We start from the raw sequence: 20,174 nt of genomic DNA on the forward strand, positions 1-20,174 counted from the left end.
TTATTTTCCCCATGTCCTCGTAGTAAATCATCTTTATTTCTATTCAAAGTTATAATCAAACTATGATCCTGATCAATATGTCAAATAATAAATGTAGTAAGTAAAATAACTGCTGATCTTCTGTAAACACAGTGATTGGTGACGACCTACCAGAGGGAGGAGAGGTGGGGTGAGTGAGCACTTGTCAGAGCATAAATGGACTACTTGCACAATCACTTCCGCGTTCTATGTAGTCCTGCCCCAGTGCTTCCGGTGCGGTTAAACCATGGCGACGTTCTACACTCGCTGCCTACAAGAGCTCCCAAAATTGAACATCACTGATGTTCATCGGATTTGCAGAGTGACGACTACCCCCGCCAGCAAATTAGATGAAGGATTTAAGTTATATGCTGCATCATATATACACAACTACGAAGGTAAGAACACGTAAATTAACCGACAAAGAAACGCTAGCTAACGTCAAATGCAAACACTACGTTACTCCGCTTTGTCCTTCATTTGATGTCAGTTCTCTACATTACATGTTTTCTTAAACGGTGTTTTATGTCGTCCGAAACTATAGTTGAGGTTTTCTTAACTAATGTCACTTTTGTTGTTAGACACTGTTATAATAGCGTTAGGTAGTTGGCTAACTATGGAGGTAGTTAACTACCTAATGCTACTCTTGCTAAGTGTAAAATATATATGTTTAAGACATGCTGAAATGAGTAATACAGAAATAATGCTAATGGTACTTGTATCTTTATTCAGTGTCCAATAAAGACAGATTGTCAGGGGAGGTCGGTGTGAGAGCCCTGTGCTACAGGTCAATGAGGAAGAGTGAGGCACCACACAGACTAAGTGTAGGCAGGAAGCTGTGTAAAGTTGTTAATCCCCGTTCAGTGGGGTTCAGTTCATTTAAGCATTAGTTAAGTTCATTCCTAAAGGCCCATCAACTTGAATGTTTTCCTTGTCTCCCTGCTTTATCACTCCTAATTTGACTAGTCAGATAGTTAAATCAACGTGTGTTTGGGTGATCAGAAACATTTGACAACAAGTTAATACTGCAAATATACACAATCAAAGTTATTACAGTTATCAAGCATGGTTAAGTTGTTTTAATAGGGAGAGAAGGAAACACTAAGCATTCAGGAGGGTACGTAACCATAACACTGAACTATGTTCCTGTTCGGCTCTTCCATGAAGATGTTACATTTTTAATTTTTGTTCTTTCTTCTTAGATTAAGCTTCTGGATTCATCGCTGGTGATACTGACACATAGTCAGTGCTCCTGTGTGGCAGGCGCTGTTATGTGCAATCACACAGTGGCACTGCTCTTCCAAACAGCACACTACTCACAACTCAGAGTGCCGGTTGTCCCCCCTGTGCATAGCTGCACGGAATCTGAACAGCAATGGCACAAGCCACGGACAGTGGTAATTTAAATGAGGTTAAAGTTTTTGAATTAGTCCATGTTTACATATGAACAGCAACACCATCCATAGTAAATGTGTCTTCTGTTAGGGTGTGAGGCCAGGACCCATCAGCTCCATGATCTTCACTAAGCCGGTACCAAATAGAATGGCCCAGACTGGAGTACGGTAATTACATTTGTAAAATTTGGTTTCATGTGTTACAAATGTATGTTGCTATTTTTTTTTCACACATACATGTGTCAGAATAGGTATTAATTTACATACAACATTACACTTTCTGAAGACGGCTAACTCAGTCATGTACATATACATCCCAGTCTCTAACTTATGCACCACTGTTTTACACCTTTTAGTTTTTAGTTTAGTGGTTGTTCAGTATAACAACCTTCTTCCTTACATTATTGTCACTGATGTTTTCTTTAGGAGTGGCTTCTACAGAGGCATGGTGGGTCCGTTACCAGATCCCTGCTTGTTCAGAATAACGGAGGCATATGCAAAATTTAATATTGAGGACAGGCCACTTGTGACCACAATGAACATGAGACCTGACAAGCCCCTTGTGGAAAGTGCCTTTGGGCTGGTGCAGGAGGGCAGTGTTCTGTCATATCAGCAGCCGGTTTTGACAACCCGGTACATCACACTACACCGTGATGCACCACCAACACCGCACTTGCCTCTGGAGGGGTATGACATCTTGCCATCAGATTGTGTGTTTGTGTGCTCAGAAGAAGAGCTTCTGCATCTGAAAAGCTTGTCTGTAACTCTGGAAATGGCTCACAAAATAGAGGAAGCTACACGTGAGCAAAGCTCTTCGTCTGAGTGACATCAGCTCCGCAGGCCCAGAGTGACTGCCTCTAGGTTTCGGGAGGTGTGTCACGTCAGAGGCCAGAGCTCGGCCGAGTCACTAGCAGAGCGTATATTGAAGGGAACAAGGCAGACAGCAGACATGAGGAGAGGAACTGAGATGGAGCCTGCAATAGCAGCAGAGTATAGTAGGCTAATGAATGTTAACTACTCACCCTGTGGTCTGGTCATTCACCCCATTGCCCCCTGGCTTGCTGCATCTCCTGATGGTGTTGTTTTTGACCCCAATGAATACCCCCAGTTTGGCTTCGTCGAATTCAAATGTCCCAATGTACAAAACTTTATTGACTGCAAATATGTGCAGATGGAATGTGGTACCCCTAAACTAAAAAAGAGCCACGCATATTACTGGCAAGTGCAAGGACAACTGCTCATCAGTGGGATGCAGTGGTGTGACTTTGTTGTGTGGGCACAAGAGGACTACCTAGTGCAAAGAATATACATGGATACAGATGTGCACAATGCAATCAGAGAAAAGGCAGACTATTTCTTTTTTTACATATATATGCCAAGATACCTGTGTTTGAAAAAATGAACAGTGAAAACATAGTAAAAAGAAAAACAGATCCTTCAGGCTGGCTGGAACAAAATAACTGATGTTTTATTTTCAATATATTTCATGAATTCTTTTGTTGTTACTTGTTGTTACATGTTACTTTTATGTGAAATCCATAAACTGTTATTTAAGCAATGGCATCAATTTAATTTTTAAAAACACACATTAAAACGTTGAATTTGTGCAGAACTTATTTACATGGTAAGTATTTAAAACTCCATGCCTAGCATACTGATATACATTTAGACAATAACACAACGGAACTGTAGAAAATGACAAATGGTATTTTTGACATTACAAAAGCTCAATGTCACTTATGATTTTAAAACGATCTAGTGATTTACTTTATAATTTTGATAAACAATTTTGTTGAATCTGAATAGTAATATAGTAGTATAATTAAACAGTATTATTAACATTAAACATTTGCAATGAATTTGAATTATCAATAACTGAAACTCAACTATCAGGACTCAAGTACCAGTTCTGTAATCAAGTATTGTCAGCTGAGAAGGAAGAAATGCAACTGTAGTGGCCTCAGCTGCAGGTCATTTTCCATAAGTTACTGGCACTGGTGTCTTGGGAAAAATCCATCTTATCTCACTTAACCCATTTTTTAACTAATGCTGTGTTCTGGTAATTTGACAGCATACATGCCACTGCAAACAGTTGGTTGATATTATAAACATGTGACATGGTAATGATGCTATCAAAAAGTTTGTTCTGTTTGATCCTCCTAATGACTCGCTCCACATGCACCCTGAGTCTGGCTATGGCCTGCGTCTCCTTAACCTGGTATGCTGGCATCTGCTTCTGCTTAGATAGAAAAGGTGGGCAGTACACTTTGCATTTACAACAATCGGTGATTAGGAAGCTCTTATCTACCATCACTGCCATGTCTTCAGTCAACTTCTCAGCAATGCCTGATTGTTTGAATAGTTCCTTGTCACTAACCGAACCAGCATACAGATTAGAGATGAATGTCACTGGACCATGTGGAGCTATGCCAACCAGGGCTTTCATCGTACAGTGGGATTTGTACGAAGAGTACATTTCACTTTGGAGAAGTGGTGAGGATGGTGTCTGACACCTCAGCTCTGTACAGTTAAGGATCATCTGGGTGTCTGAGAAATCTTTGAATTCCTCAGGGAGGTAAGCTTGCACTTCTTCACGTGTAAGCCAGATGCACTGAGACCCCAGTGCAGTGGCAAGAAAATTTGTCCATGTTGCAATAATGCGGCTCACTGTGGACTGGTGTATGTTAAATCGGTGTGCCAGGTCCCTCTCCTTCAAACCAACTGACAGGAAAACCAGGAAAAGAAAAAACTCGTCAATTGGCTGTAGCAGCTGCCTCTGGAAGGTGAAAACAAAAGGGAAAATGTTACTCCTTAAGCTATGAACTAGTAAAATTATGCTTTTCTTGGCTAAATGTTTTGTAATGGTTATGCATACCGTACCATGGGGTAAACAATGAGGTGCTGTAGTGCACAGGTGTATGTATGTAAAGGATACTGAGTCTAGCATACATACACCTGTGTATGTATGCTACTGTACATAATGTAATGTTATTGTACATAAATACAATAACATTACACCTCTAGTTCTAACTACCAACAAACCCATAACCTACTGTTGATGTGCGTGCAGGTGTCAACACTTCTTCGTTCCGATTGGCAGCTGACTTGGCTCTTGAAACCCGGATCATTTTATAGATGCAAGGCTCAATCAAAAACCAAAATGCCATCAAATGATCATAGCTTGGAAATCTATTCACGAGAGAGACATACATCGTGTCAATCATTAATTAACATTACACATTGACATAAAAATAATGTAAACTGTGACAAATATGCTAATGGTATGCTGTATAAAATAGTCTGATTAAGAGTATTTGGTGTTGTATTTTACCTGTAGCATTAGGATATCGTTTAAATACTAAAGCATCTAGATGAAACATACAGTCAGCAGAGAAAAAGTAAATTTCTATTTTGTTTTCATTAAGACTGGAAAAACTTTCGAGATTTAACTGATGGTGACCTTGGTATATTTTAAACAGTTAGCTTGAATAGAACTTATGTGTACCTGGTATAGAATCGGATGTCAGTGTCGGAGCCAGCAAAACGCTGTAACCCAAATTCTCGCTGGACACGTAACTCCTGTATTTCCTTCCTCAGAGTCTCCACGTCTTTGGACAGGTCTTCTGCAGCTGATGCAGATATGTCCAATGCAGACGGCTCAGGGACTGAGCAGTAGTCATGATCTCTTGTAAGACTGTGCTCTTCTTGATCGTCAGGAGGAACTCATTCAGGGCGTCGCTCCGTTCTCTCCCAAACACTACGCCGCGGTGGTTCAACTTTATAGCCATTCCACTCAAAAAGTGTTGGTACAGCACCTTTAATAAGCCGCCTTCGACCATCGAGGGTTGTTGGCTCTATGAGTTGATCACTGGCAAAGTGTCTGCAGCAGACTGGTGTGAGAGGTAATCGTGAAATGATCCCGGCGTATGTTTACCAGCCATTGTCTTCTCAAGTCAGAATGGGTCGGAAAGGCATGAAAACTTAGTATGCCGTTAAATTTGGCTGAAGCTGAACAAAGTGGGACACAGCAATGCTCGGAGTATTTCTTCTCCTGTTTTTGAAAATGTTCTGTTTTAAATACTTTCCTTTTTATACTCATTCTGAAGCGACATTAGCATAGCTACCGATAGATAAGCAAACGTACCGGAAACGCACAAGCGGTACTATTTGGAAACGGAAATACGTTACATGCCCTAGTGCAAGTAGTCCATTGGAGCCTCAGAGATGTTCAGGTTCTGTTTCCAGCAGTCCTGTGAGCAGTTCAGATGATCGGATACCAGAAATTCACCTTTGGAAATTCTAGCAGAGACACCAGAGGGATCAAGCAGCTGCCCAAACAATGGACTTACAAATTCGACATGGATTTGGCTCCATCTCTGCTCATCATCATCATCATCATCATCATCTTTGCTGTGTTGGATTATAATTCTAAAGGTTTGGACTCCCATCATTTTCCTGGAGGATTGCAGCTTCTCCCAACACTGAGAAGATCTGGGGTCTCACTGTTTTCCTGAAGTATTGAATATTCAAGGATTCCTGCTTTCCTGTTGGATTGTTTCCATTAGCACAAAACACTGAGATGAAACAAAATTCAGCACAAGATCTGCTCATTCTCTCCTCCAACCTCTCTCATCCTTTAAAATCAGCATTAGCTCAGAGTAGGTTAATGAGATAATTATGATTGATGTGATTTGCTTATTATTCTGTGACTGTTATTATCATTTAATTCTGCCTCTGCTTCGCTCCTGCCAAATAAAGTAAAATATCCTGTAATTACAGTCTAAATTGTGGACATACCCTTTTTAAACCTTTGTGAAATAGTAAAGGTAAATATAAGAATATTAATCATTTTATTATAAACAGTTCTTAGAGGTTACTCCGGGCCTTTAAATATAACTCTCCCTTGGGACTGACTGTTCAGGCCTCTGACATCAACCCTGTTACTAACAAGTTCCACGATCTAGGGGGGAGCTGTCATACTGAGGGGACTGGTAGGATTTGACCTGCAAGGCTACTCAGCTCTTTGTTTCTTGTCAGTGGACAGAGGGACAACACCTGGACTGTGGTCATTAGAGCTGGGCGAGTCCCCTCACCCACACCGGCTCCATGTGAACTCTACAGACCAGCTTAACTATAATCAGCTGTGCAGATGTGAAACTGGTGATCGTTGGATCTCCACTTTTTACGGTATCTATAAAGCGCCTTGAGGCAACTTTTGTTGTGATTTGGCGCTATATGAATAAAATTGAATTGAATTGAATTACTGTGTGTGGCTGGGGTGTGTTCGTTACCTTTGTGATGGGGAGCCTTTGTCAGCAGCCTCCCAGGTTTCTGTTGCCCCGATCCACAATGGAAAAGCTCCTGCGGTCACTAGCTGCAGGTCGCACACTCGGTGCTTTCCGAGGGTCCTGCAGCCAGCGTTCCCCTGGAATATTGCTCGTGGCCTCGCAGGTTCACGTATCCAGTGGATCCGCTGTGGATCACCTGCCCAGTGTGTGGGAGTTCTCTGGTGGACATGGAGCTGTTCTCACAGTCTCACGAGTTCGTGCTCGGTGCCCTCTCCATGCTCACTGTTGGGAACATGCCATGCAGACCAGGGAAGCTCCACAGTCCTGCATACAGTGGGGCAAAAAAGTATTTAGTCAGCCACCGATTGTGTAAGTTCCCCCACTTAAAATGATGACAGAGGTCAGTAATTTGCACCAGAGGTACACTTCAACTGTGAGAGACAGAATGTGAAAAAAAAAAATCCATGAATTCACATGGTAGGATTTGTAAAGAATTTATTCGTAAATTAGGGTGGAAAATAAGTATTTGGTCACCTCAAACAAGGAAAATCTCTGGCTCTCAAAGACCGGGATCAGGATTGTAAATGGCGGCGCATGTAGACGCAGCGACCTCACGCTCTCCCGAAAATGCGATGTTTTGTTCGTCAAGTAAGTGTCTTTCTGCAAGTGTTTCTCGCCAGTCCACGTCGGAATATGTGTACAGTCGTCAGGCTCTCTTACACATTCGGAGAAGCAAGATTTGCCAAGTTTTGAACACTAACGTTGAGATGCTAAGGGAGATAGGACTTCTGCGACAGCCTGCTAGCTGGCCTAGCAACTCACCGGACTCGCCTGCTAACCCTCCCCGGGCAAGGAGGCGTCGAAAGCGGTGCGCTAGGACAAGGAAGCGGGGCAAGCGCGGAGGTGTCCGAGTCAGGCTTGAGGCTAAGCCAACTCGCCCAGCCATACCATCGATCCTCTTAGCCAACGTACGATCTCTGGACAATAAAATGGACAACATACGACTTCTGAGATCAGCGAATCGCAAAGTAAGTGACTGTTGTGTGCTAGTTTTCACCGAGACATGGCTTAATGACAACATCCCGGACTCGGCCATACAACTGGAGCAGCTAGCATGCTACAGAGCCGACAGGGCTCTCGTAGACGGAGGCAAGACCCGAGGTGGCGGGGTCTGTGTTTACATCCGTGACGAGTGGTGTCGGGATGCCACTGTAGTACGCAAACACTGCTCATCACTGGCGGAGTTCATGATCGTGAAGTGTCGCCCTTTCTATTTGCCCAGGGAGGTAAGTTCGATCTTGTTGGTCGCTACCTATATACCTCCATCTAGCAACAACAGCGATAGAAATGCGGCGCTGAACGAACTGTATCAGGCCATCAGTGAGCAACAAACAGCACACCCAGACGGTTTCATCATCCTCGCAGGAGACTTTAATCATGCTGATCTTAAAACTGTTCTCCCAAAGTTTCATCAGCATGTACATTTTCCAACAAGGGGAGACAACATATTGGACTTGGTCTACACACAGGAAAAAGGAGCATACAAAGCCATCCCCCTCCCCCACATCGGCACCTCTGATCACCTCACTGTTATGCTAATGCCAGCATACAGGCAGAGAGTGAAGGTCATCAAACCTGTTATGAAAGAGGTAAGAGTGTGGTCACAGGAGGCCACCTCTGCTCTTCAAGACTGCTTTGGGTCAACTGATTGGGACATATTCAAGGAAGCAGCCACCTACAATAACATCATAGACATCGAGGAGTACACAGACACGGTGAGCTCATACATCACCAAATGCATTGATGATGTAACACAAGTGAAAAGTATCACAACTCGAGCCAACCGGAAGCCATGGCTAACAGGAGATGTCCACAGGCTGCTGAAGGCCAGAGACAAGGCCTTCAGAGCTGGGGATGCAATAGGCCTGAGAACAGCGAGAGCCAACCTGTCGCGTGGCATCAGGAAAGCGAAACAGGACTACACACACAAGATAACCTCCCACTTCAATGATAGCAAGGATGCAAGAAGCCTATGGCAAGGCATCCAGGCTATTACAGACTACAAGCCTGTAGCGCGTAGCTGTGAGAGCGACACCACTCTGCTCAACAACCTGAACAGCTTCTTTGCACGATTTGAAGCACAGAACAACACACGCCCACAGAAAACACCACCACCTCCACACGACCAGCCTCTGTGCCTGTCTGCTGCCAGCGTGAAGAGGACACTCATCACCATCAACGCCCGGAAAGCAGCGGGTCCAGATAACATCCCTGGTAGTGTGCTGAAAGACTGCGCAGAGGAGCTGAAGAATGTCTTCACAGACATCTTTAACACCTCCCTGAGGCAAGCCACTGTCCCATCATGCTTCAAGACTGCCACCATCATACTTGTGCCAAAGAAACCATCCCCAGCCTGTTTCAATGACTACCGCCCCGTGGCACTGACACCCATTATTATGAAGTGCTTTGAACGACTAGTCATGTCACACATCAAATCCAGCCTACCTCCCACCCTGGACCCACACCAGTTCGCATACAGAGCGAAACGATCCACAGAGGATGCAATCTGCTCTGCCCTCCACCCAGCCCTAACTCATCTGGACAAGAAAGACTCATATGTGAGAATGCTGTTCATAGACTTTAGCTCAGCATTCAACACCATAATACCACAACAACTCATCTGTAAACTGGACAGACTGGGCCTCAGCACCTCCCTCTGCAACTGGCTGCTGGATTTCCTCAGCCAGAGGCCTCAAGCGGTGCGTGTGGGCAACAAGGTCTCAAACAGCATCACCCTAAGCACGGGGGCTCCACAAGGCTGTGTGCTCAGTCCTCTGCTCTTCACCCTGTTGACACATGACTGCACACCAACCTACAGCTCCAACCACCTTGTGAAGTTTGCGGACGACACAACGCTGGTGGGGCTCATCACCAAGGGCGATGAGACCCACTACAGGAAAGAGGTTGAGCTCCTGACCACGTGGTGCAGAGACAACAACCTCCTGCTAAATGTCAGTAAGACCAAGGAGATTATTGTCAACTTCCAGAGAGGCCACACCTGTCACCCCCCATTGACCATCGACGGCGCTGCGGTGGAGAGGGTGAGCAGCACCAAGTTCCTGGGGGTGCACATCAGTGAGGACCTCTCTTGGACCACCAACACAGCATCACTGGCCAAGAAAGCACAACAGCGCCTCTACTTCCTGCGCAAACTCAAGCGGGCAAGTGCTCCACCACCCATCCTGACTACATTCTACAGAGGAACTATTGAAAGTATCCTCTCCAGCTGCATCACTGTGTGGGGCGGTAGCTGCACTGACTATAACAGAAAAGCTCTACAACGCATTGTGAGAACAGCTGAGAGGATAGTTGGTGTACCACTCCCCTCCCTGCAAGACATTTACACCACTCGCCTCACCCGCAAAGCCATCACAATTGTCAACAATGCAACCCACCCCGTGCACTGTCTGTTCAGCCTCCTGCCCTCTTGAAAGAGATACAGAAGTCTCCGCTCCCGCACTACCAGGCTCACCAACAGCTTCATCCACCAGGCTGTGAGACTGCTGAACTCTCTTCCCTCCCGGCTCCCAGCCAGCAGAATCACCAGATTGGCAGAAGTATAGGAAGACAGATTGGACTCTACCCCCCCACCCCCACCCACCCACGCGCACTCTCCAACAAGGAAACACTCTCTGAACCAAGAACTGGAAACCTTTCCTGACTTGCATTGCAATTGCACACACCTGCTGCACCAGCCCCCGATCATGTACACTTCTACAGAGGCACCATCGAGAGCATCCTGTCGAGCTGCATCACTGTGTGGTTTGGAGCCTGCAATGCGTCCTGTCATAGAACCCTCCAACGCATAGTGAGGGCTGCAGAGAGGATCATTGGTGTCTCTCTCCCCTCCCTCCAGGACATTTACAGCACCCGTCTCACTAAAAAAGCCCTTTGCATAGCGGCTGATCCCACGCACCCAATGCAAAGCTTCTTCAAGCTGCTGCCGTCAGGGAGGAGACTGCGGAGTCTCCAGGCCAGGACCAGCAGGCTGAAGGACAGCTTCATCCATCAGCCTGTCAGGAAGCTTAACTCCCTCCCGATTCTGCCCCCTCTCCCCTCCACAGTCTCACTGAACTCTGTCACACACACACACACTCTCTGACTCACTCACTGGCCTGCACCAGTTACCAGTCACTTTGTGGAGCATTGGACTGCCATTACCTCATAGACTTTGTTGTTACACTATCTCTTACCGTACATTACCAAATCTCCATTTGCACTATTTGCCTATTTGCACTACTCTGCCTGGTTTGCACTCAATGTCATTTACCCTTTTTTATATTGTATAGCTTCTTGTTATATGTAAAATTGTATTATATTATTTAATTTTTTACTTTAAATATTTTACTTGCATTTTTAATCACTCTTATATTTAAATGTTCATTTTCTATTTTATCTAGGGATTGAGAGTAACGAAGTTTCTATTCTCTGTATGTCCTGTACATGTGGCAGAATTGACAATAAAGTTGACTTTGACTTTGACTTTGACTTAAATAAAACATTCATGCCTTTAATGGTGAAAGTGAATAAAAGAAATGGTACGGGAACAAAGATCTGAAAGCTGCTTTGCAACATTCTCAGTATGCCACGCAAATTCAAACCTTAGAGATATTAAATCAGATCATTTTAAAGTCTACCTGAGCGAAACTGTTTGAGGCGCCCGTCGCTGCTGCTGATATTCACAGGAAGCATGTCCTTGAACCACGAGATCTCTGGGTCTGGGTTTCCACTGGCAGCGCACAGCATTGTGGCAGTTCGGCTTTTTTCAACAACTTTAAGCTGGGGGCCCAAATAAATGGAGGGAAAGCCATGGGGGATGTTTTCTCTGAAAAATGCAAAAGGCAGGTTAGGATGTTGAGCTGGTAAAGACAAAGGCAGCAAATATATTTCAGATGCCACAAAATTAGTGCAAGAGCAGAAGATACCAAAGAGTGATACTTTAGATCTGCTGCTCTTTGTGATGAGGTTGGAAAGTAGAATTGTGTTTGTAACTGATGATAATGGTGAGTTATTAACAACACAAGAAGTCTGAAGTTTAGACAGAAGAAGGATCATTTCAGTCTGCCTGTGATGCTTACAAAGCTGCCTTAGGCTTACAGTACAGTAACTAACCAATAAGCCATCTTATGATAACCAACGTAACAGAACAACAGAATACAGAACTTAAACCAGAATTTATGATTCACGTTTTTTTTCCCTAAAACACTGACCCTGAACTGATATCCTACTCGTTTAGTCCCTCTTTAAACTCTGGCACTCTCCTGGGTTTTTTTCTGGTGTTTGTTTGTTTGTTGGGGGGGGGGGTTGCAGTATTTCTTATTTTGATCATTTAAATCATGTGATTCTTCTGAAAGAAATTCTCCTGCTATTCTCCTTATTAAATGTGAGAAAACCACCATGGAAATCTGCATCTGTAAATCTGTAATTGTAATATGTTTGTCTGAAATACGTCTCTCTTGTAAATGATGCATTGAGTCTCAATGTGACCTGTATACATAACTGTAAGTAAATAAAATAAAATAAAACATTTGGTCTTCATTGAATCTGACAATCACTGTATTTCATTGATGTCAGTGGAAACCATAATCATTAGGTTTTCATTTATATTGTTACATTAGGATATATCAGCTCCGTTGTGACACTGCTAATACCAGATAGATTTTGGAGCTGTTGCATGAATGAATATTTGCTTTTGGGGGCGGGGGAGGAAAAAAAGTTTTAAAACAGGACCTCAGTGAAAGTTTAAAAAAACAGGATCCATTTTTACCTTCCAGCACTTCAAGTCTGGCACTGACGTTGACCTCGCCTGCACTATTGCTGGCGATGCACTTGTAAATGGCTGCATCTCTGTATACGCGCAGCGGCTGGATCCGCAGCACCGACCCCAAACCTCCATCAAATTCAATCACCTAGAAGAGCCACAGTAAACGGGAGGAGAGTTTTTTTCAAGGCTTCTTTTTCTTTTCAAAAACGTTGGCTTCATTACAAGATTTCAATAAAATCCAGTCATCCTTGCAGACTACACAGAGCTTTGTCTTTCTTATGTCAAAGTAATTAAATAAATGTTTATAATAAAGAGCGTGATTCACTGGGGGGCTCTGTGAATTCGTTTTTATGCTTAGCAATGTTAGAGTCATGCATCAGCACCCACCGCAAATCGCTGGCTGCTGACCTTCTTGCCTATCTTGAACCAGGTGATTCTGGGTTTTGGCTCTCCTCTGGCCTGGCACACAAATGAAGCAACTCCACCCGAGATGCCCGTCTGATTCACAGGAAATGTGATGAAACTTGGAGGGCCTGATGAAGATGACGCGACAGGACAAATAAGTTACTGACATGGAGGTTCAGAGTGATGGGAGACCTTGTCTGTGGGTGTCACTATTCTCCACACACAGGACACCTGAAAAACCCAGAGAAGCGCTGCTGCTTCACCTGCAGCTCAGTCATGAGACACACGTCCGGTCTGTGTGTTAGTGTCACACTCTTGTCTTTGTTTTGACACAGTGTTTAAACCAAAACAAAGTTTAACATTAAACGTTTTAACATTAAAAATGTTTTTGTATAACGATGAAACACAATTTTGTGTGATCAGGTAACTGACTGAGCATCTCCCAAAATTAGGAAAAGGCCACTACTTGTATAATGCTGCACTATCTCAGAGACACCTCAGAGACACCTACAGGACATCATGACTGTGCACATGACAACACAGTCTGTGATTCATTGTCTGTGATGCTCCTGTTGTCCTGCAGCAATGCTGAAACCAGGACAGTGTAGAAGGTTTGAGTGAGTGCTCTGCTGTAGAGCTCTCTAACTAAGTTCATTTTGAAGCTTTTACCTTAAATGCTTACACTGAGCTTCAGCCAGAGGCTTACCTTGGCTTTTCTGCAAGTTAAAAGCCAGACTGAAAAAGAAAACAAAACAGAAATAGGAAAAAACACAACGAAAAGGAACAAAAACTGAAGTGTTTCTGGGGACACAATAACCTGACGGACCAGACCTGGACATGACAAACTAACAGTAAATGGCTAATAGCAAGCATGTATATGTGCATTATATGAATCATGTGATTAATATACACATTATATTAATCACATGATTTATTAATTGTGTTTTTTGTAAGGTGACCTTGGGTTTCTGAAAGGCGCCCTCAAATAAAATGTATTATTATTATTATTATTACTTTGAACCTTTTCTCCTCATAACACTAATTAACCGTCTTCTTCTCCTCAACGAGTCTCAGTGCGGTCCTTTGTATGTTTTGGTGCCAGTTCAGGGTCTGCCGGTTTATAGACCGGGTCCTTGGAAGACCACGAAGGCTAGAAGTGAGAGGCTGTGAAATCGGACAATCTAGCCCATAATGCGCTGCCCAGTGTGCCTAGCAACACATCATTAACTAGAAACATTTAAAACTGCATTGTTTGATAGAAATGAAGGAGAAAATCTTAATTTGATTATTTTTCATTTCCTTTGATTTCACACTGGTATTTGATGTATCTGAGGCCGACAGACAGTCATTTTAAGATTAGCTAGCAAACAGTGCGCTCAATATACTTCATGAGACCACCGACCAACAAACTTCGGTATTATAATGTAAATGTTTGTCCAAAATGTCATTTATTGTATTATTAAATTAAATTTATTAATTTAAACACTACAGCAGTTGAAATTAACAGGGAAACAATCAAGGTGAATATTATTTCTATTTCAATTAATTTAAGTTTTTGATCTCAAAGACAAATATTTCTACATCACTACATTTAACTGAGAGCTGACTTATACGAGCACAAAGACAACTCATGTATGCACATACATCCATTATGTTTCTTTATTAAATAAAATGCTGAGCTGTTTGATTTTATCCATAAATTAAATGATTATTGAAAAAACAATGAATGAATGTTGATATTTTAAAACTTGAAGCACCATCCAAATGCAGGTCACACAGGTCCCTCTGACACACACAGAGCACGTGTGACATGTGACCGTAGAAGAGCAGAATGACACAGCGTGAGGTCAAAGGTCGCAGTGAAGTTGTTCTGGAGTTTTATGGGCTGAAAATGTGTTCATAAATATTTTGTACTTGTAAACCGGTTTTGTATGTGTAAAAAAGATTTGTGCGTGCGTAAAAAAGATTTGTGTGTGGACTTAGCCAAAAAAAACAAACTGCAAGTTACAAGTACAAATTTTGACCCTATTTTTCTTCCTTTCATCTGATTGGTCAATGTCATGTCAATCACAAATGTAACAATCCAATCAGAGAACAGATGGGTTAAGCTGTCGGAGGGGCACTTTTTTTGAACTGCAGGTCTTTGAAGGGAATAAATGCCCTTTTACATGCCAACCCAGCGTTTTCCTTCATCACCACGAAGGAAAACAGTCTGTGGTCGTGATTTGGTGATTTTTGTGTCACAGGTTTACGTGCTTACAGGGACCTCCAGAGCCTTTTCAACAGCGCTGCAGACCGCGCAGGGGGGCAGTGTTTTGGAAATGACAGTCTTCATTACTAAGCTTTCTTCGTTATCAGTTAGCATACATGTTTTTATTGAACATTTGAAGAACTAGCAAAAAAAACAGAAACTCTTGTAGAGGACATAAAGTCAGAGATAGAAAAGACAAGGAGCAGGTGCATCTAGTACAGGTTCAAGGTTCTTTATTTTCAGATGCATAGTTATAAAAGTATAACACACAGTGAAATGTAGCCTGACACGCTCCTAGACATGTGCAAAAATGGGGGGGGGGTAGAGGAAAACATTATATATATATATATATAATTATATATATATATATAGTATATACATTGGGTGAATGTGCAGTAGTAGCAGCAAGCAGGTGAATTCTGTATATTAATATGAATAGACATCTGACTATTTTGCAGTATAGACGATATAAACATATTTAAAATTAAAGGAATTGAAATGTACATGTTCCTTGGTTAGTGTCTGGAAGAGTCCTGACTCAGTTCAATTATAGATGATGTGAGAGGGCGGGTGTGTGTGTTTAGGGCCCGGATGGCTTGGGGATAGAAGCTCCTCTTGAGTCTCTCTGTCCTTGCCCGGATGATGAGGAACCTTCTACCAGATTGCAGAAGTTGGAACAGTTTGTTGCCAGGATGGGACGGGTCCTTCAGTATCTGCGCTGCTCTAGTTCCGGCATCTCCTGGTGTAGGTGTCCTGAAGCGGGGGAGAGCAATCCTGCAGCAGCGTTCTGCTGTACGGATCACTCTCTGGAGAGCTTTTTTGGTCCTTCACACAGCTGTTCCCAAACCACGATGTCATGTTCTGTGTGAGGATGCTCTCCACAGCGCCTGTATAGAAAATCCTGAGGATCTTTGGAGAGACCCTGAACTTCCTCAGTTGTCGTAGGTGATACAGGCGCTGCCTAGCCTTTTTGGTCTGGACCTGAATGTGGGCAGCCCATGTCAGGTCTGAGGAGATGTGGACACCAAGATACTTGAAGGACTGCACCCTCTCCACTGGAGCTCCATTGATGATAATGGGCTTGTAGTCTCTGTGCTGACCCCTTCTGAAGTCCACCACCAGCTCCTTGGTCTTGCTGACGTTCAGCTGGAGGTGGTTGTCCTGGCACCACGATGCCAGATTCTTCACTTCATCCATCAAGGCCGCCTCATCGTTGTTGGAGATGGCACCCAACACCACTGTGTCATCAGCAAACTTCACAATGGTGTTGGAGCCATGGGTGGCCACACAGTCTGAAGTGTAGAGGGAGTAGAGCAGTGGCGAGAGGACACATCCCTGTGGTGCTCCTGTGTTGATGGTGATGCTGTTAGAGACGCACCTGCCCACCCTCACCACCTGAGTTCTGCCAGTGAGGAAGTCCAACACCCACTCACACAGACGGCTGTTAAGTCCCAGATCCCTCAGCTTTGTGAACAGTCTGCAGGGCACTATTGTGTTAAACGCTGAACTGTAATCAACAAACAGCATTCGCACATAGTTACCCTGTTTCTTGTCCACGTGGCTGAGAGTGGTGTGTAGGACGTGGGTGATGGCATCCTCTGTGGATCTGTTGGATCTGTAGGCGAACTGCAGCGGATCTGTGGTGTCTGGGATGGAGGAGGAGATGATGTTCTTCAGCAGCCTCTCAAACACCTTCATTACTACCGAGGTCAGTGCAACTGGCCGGTAATCGTTCAGGGATGAGGGTTTGCTGTTCTTGGGCACAGGGATGATGGTGGATCTTTTGAAGCATGTGGGGACCACAGGTAGAGCTGCTGCAAAAACCCACAGAGCTCAGCAGCAACAAACTCTGGATCCTTTGCTTTTAGTTAGCAGTTAGCATTAGCAGCACATCCTGCGTCTGATGTGAAAGGACTTTTATGCTGCACACTGTGACTCACAGCCATGGTCCCGGGTCAGCCCTGACTTTGTGTTAAACTAATCCTAAAGTAATAATGGTGTTTCTAACCACTGATGTACCACAACTTTACCCTTTCATCAGCTACTGGAAGTTAGGGGACCCAGCTGCTACCCTTCAAGGACCTGCAGTTCAAAAAAGCGCCCCACCGACAGCCAAACCCATCTGTTCTCTGATTGGATTGTTACATTTGTGATTGACATGACATTGACCAATCAGATGAAAGGAAGAAAAATAGGGTCAAAAATTTGTACTTGTAACTTGCAGGGTTTTTTTTGGCTAAGTCCACACACAAATCTTTTTTTACACATACAAATCCTGATTTACAAGTACAAAATATTTATGACCACATTTTGAGCCCATAGAGTTTGTCTCCAAACAAACAACATCCTGTATATGGACACATTGATCAAAGAAAGTATGGAAATAAAGTATAAGCACATCTAAATATGGAACTGTTTGTCAAACATGATTTGGACACAAATTGGGGAATAATTGGCGTTTCAAATTTACATTATGAACGAACGAGCTTCAGGTGAACTCCCTGTTTTTGTTGAACTTGTACATTCAATAGAACAGCTCGCATCAGACTATTTTTTCTGTACTGCACTCTATGTTTTTGCCCAGTGTTTTGGGTTCTAAGTAGGTTTTAAAAAACCTAAATCAACATCTTTTTAGTCTAAAGAAGTTCAGGAAATCCTTTTAAATGTATGACCTAACATCTTAGACACCACAAAAGACAACACAATACATGCTTTAAAGGATGGAGCAGTTCCCATAGTCAGGTGGGAAACAGGAGGGGTTTGGCTCTTAATTATATTACAGTGACCCTATGACAGCAGTATAGGTGAGGTCCCCAACCCCGTCCCCACTGAGCGGTGCTGCCTGGCTGTCCCCGACACCCAGAGGTACCACAAAAGTAAAAGTCCAATGGAGCGCTTTCTGCTGTGCAGTGTGAGTCTGTTCTACACACTCCACGGCATGAAGGTTTGTTCTCTTCATGTAATCAGTCAGAGTGCAACAAATTAGTGCAATAAGTTGAACATTAAATATCTATATCATTCCTTTAAATGAACAGAGCTCCTTGAAATCTGCTGCAGGTGAGCCACTGATCACTGCACTAATTACAGCATAAAATGCACTTTGTGTCAAAATACTCATGAAGCTCAATGTTTTATTGGATGATGATAAAGCTAAGGTGTAAATGAGGACACTTACTCTCTGCCAGAGACAAGAACAGCATGTAGCTGAGTGAAAACAGGACCAGCAGCCCCTCTCGGGGGCGATGGGACCCTGCCAGGTGAATATTATACACCATGTTACAAACTGTTTCTGCTCAGTCCCCTGCTGGCCACGTCCCAATACGTCAAGGTCAAAGACAAACACCTGAGACAGCAAACACATACAGAAGAGAAGTACACAGACATCAGCAAACAAACTTACCACATCTCTGCACACAGGCTGCTCAAAACATTAAGGGAGGAGCCAGAGAGTTGATTCTGTTCTAACTTCTATTCTGTATGTTGTGTTTTCAGTGGGAGAAACATTTAACTTACCTAAGTGACTTCTTCAGCCTAAGAGACTGAAAATGCAACATCAACGTGCAAAGAATCATCTTTCTCTGCTTTCCTTCCCTCTGTGACTGAGCATGTGTCAGGACACTGAGGCAAGCATCAGCTCAGAGACATAAACCACTATGAATCCATTTCAGCTGCATTGGTGCAAATTAGGGCAACAACATGTATACTGAGAAGACAAGAGCAAGGCAAAGCCCCATAGTGGTAACACTCTGCTCTTATCCCTCCTCCTGACTTTTCTCTGGTTTACTTTTTGTTATTGTCCTCCTCTCTGCTGATGGCATGAGACAGTATCTGCAGCAGATTCAAGCTCCACAGGTTTTCTGCAGGGAGGAAGAGGAGGAGCGTTGCCAGAGCCCTACAAAGTGACTTCCACCTACTGAAGCTACTGAGGCATGTTTCTGAGGGTACTCAGGTCTATACTGAGGAAACGTGACAGACATGAAGGAGTCTGGAGGCACAAACATGACCAGTTTCGTGGTGGTCAGTGATGGCCTGGGGAAAGGAATGGTTGTGTTAGGCTGTGGAAGAAGATCTCAGAGCATCTTTGTGACCTCAAAGAGTGAAATGGAAATCAGTGATATTGATTCTGACTATATATTTCTTCCGTTTGTGTAAATTTTGGACTCTGTTCTCTCATTGATCACACTCCGCATACCATCATGTGTCTCACTCTCTGTGCAGGTGGAGAGAGCAGGGCTGTCACGATGCCAGAAATGTGGTAATCACAGAATTACACAATACACCAAACCTGACTTTCACATGATGATCACAGGTACATAAGTGTCAGGTTATTTAAGTCTTTTTAAATCACTGCTGCATTTATTTCAATATTTTCTCTATCAATAATTTTGTGGCAGAAACATTTTTGTCGCATGGTTAAAAAAATGTTTAACACAAAAAGTCTTAAGACTTCAGAGAAGTTTTAAATTTTCTGATTATAATTATTATTATTATTTCAACATCTGTGTCCCACAGATGTTGAAATAATGCGGATACTGGTCAAAGCAGCCGTTTCTTTCTGTAAAACCAAACACACAGAAACTATCATATAACACTGTCAGCTGTGATTATGCTAGAAACTGCCAACACATGTTCATCCACACTGTGATTGTTCGGTCATTAAAATGTTAAAGTTAAAATTTTCCTGTTAGTAAAAGTTCTGGTTATAAACGCGTCATGTGTTTGATCCCAGAGGAGAAGCTGTATATGTTTAGAAAAGCATAAAACATGTTAACAGTTTAAATCGTTTTATAAATATTTGCATGTAAAACAAACAAATGTCAACGTTGTATATAAATACAAAACTAAACTCGATGAGAACATTCAGGAACGATAACGGTGAACTTACTGAATCTCCTTTTTGTCTCCTTCTCTCAAAGTGTTTCGTTCTTTATTTATTTTTCAGGGAGTCCAACAACCTACTTTATGTAAGCAAACAGGAGTCAGGTGACCTGGTA

General features: G+C 43.2%; 3 protein-coding genes across 4 annotated transcripts; 1 reads left to right on the forward strand and 2 right to left on the reverse strand.

Moving 5' to 3' along the window:
* Positions 1-201: 201 nt before the first annotated feature.
* LOC120741760 lies at positions 202-3,017 on the forward strand. Its single transcript, XM_040044796.1, has 4 exons — positions 202-416; positions 1,221-1,415; positions 1,504-1,580; positions 1,839-3,017. The coding sequence occupies exons 1-4, from the start codon at positions 369-371 to the stop codon at positions 2,236-2,238; spliced, it is 720 nt and encodes a 239-aa protein (XP_039900730.1). The 5' UTR covers positions 202-368; the 3' UTR covers positions 2,239-3,017.
* Positions 2,431-5,128, reverse strand: LOC120741756. Its single transcript, XM_040044787.1, has 4 exons — positions 4,918-5,128; positions 4,466-4,601; positions 3,595-4,188; positions 2,431-2,604 (listed from the first exon to the last, which is right to left on the reverse strand). Exons 2-4 carry the CDS (start codon positions 4,577-4,579, stop codon positions 2,431-2,433), a joined length of 882 nt encoding a protein of 293 aa, XP_039900721.1. The 5' UTR covers positions 4,580-4,601; positions 4,918-5,128.
* Positions 5,129-12,369: 7,241 nt separating this feature from the next.
* LOC120741766 (receptor-type tyrosine-protein phosphatase F-like) lies at positions 12,370-20,174 on the reverse strand. 2 transcript variants are annotated; one of them, XM_040044799.1, is made up of 4 exons: positions 20,066-20,174; positions 18,356-18,523; positions 12,912-13,057; positions 12,370-12,669 (listed from the first exon to the last, which is right to left on the reverse strand). In XM_040044799.1, the coding sequence occupies exons 2-4, from the start codon at positions 18,453-18,455 to the stop codon at positions 12,385-12,387; spliced, it is 531 nt and encodes a 176-aa protein (XP_039900733.1). In that variant the 5' UTR covers positions 18,456-18,523; positions 20,066-20,174; the 3' UTR covers positions 12,370-12,384. The 2 variants fall into 2 exon arrangements, with proteins under 2 accessions (XP_039900733.1, XP_039900734.1); XM_040044800.1 differs by lacking the exon at positions 20,066-20,174 and adding an exon at positions 18,694-20,043.

This window comes from Simochromis diagramma, unplaced genomic scaffold (assembly GCF_900408965.1).
Source record: "Simochromis diagramma unplaced genomic scaffold, fSimDia1.1 OVJJ01000396.1, whole genome shotgun sequence".
NCBI lineage: Eukaryota > Metazoa > Chordata > Actinopteri > Cichliformes > Cichlidae > Simochromis > Simochromis diagramma.

Bases quoted from the DNA above. Each gene is read 5' to 3' on its own strand.
- LOC120741760 (XM_040044796.1), top strand. From the start codon at position 369: ATGAAGGATTTAAGTTATATGCTGCATCATATATACACAACTACGAAG. The intron at 417-1,220 runs GTAAGAACACGT...CTTTCTTCTTAG, and splicing joins ATATATACACAACTACGAAG to ATTAAGCTTCTGGATTCATC. The intron at 1,581-1,838 runs GTAATTACATTT...TGTTTTCTTTAG, and splicing joins ATGGCCCAGACTGGAGTACG to GAGTGGCTTCTACAGAGGCA.
- LOC120741756 (XM_040044787.1), bottom strand. From the start codon at position 4,579: ATGGCATTTTGGTTTTTGATTGAGCCTTGCATCTATAAAATGATCCGG. The intron at 4,189-4,465 runs GTAGGTTATGGG...TTCACCTTCCAG, and splicing joins CACCTGCACGCACATCAACA to AGGCAGCTGCTACAGCCAAT. The intron at 2,605-3,594 runs GTGCATGTGGAG...GCTCTTTTTTAG, and splicing joins AGGCCATAGCCAGACTCAGG to TTTAGGGGTACCACATTCCA.
- LOC120741766 (XM_040044799.1), bottom strand. From the start codon at position 18,455: ATGGTGTATAATATTCACCTGGCAGGGTCCCATCGCCCCCGAGAGGGG. The intron at 13,058-18,355 runs GTAAGTGTCCTC...CATCTTCATCAG, and splicing joins GTTCTTGTCTCTGGCAGAGA to GCCCTCCAAGTTTCATCACA. The intron at 12,670-12,911 runs GTGGGTGCTGAT...TGGCTCTTCTAG, and splicing joins TCAGCAGCCAGCGATTTGCG to GTGATTGAATTTGATGGAGG.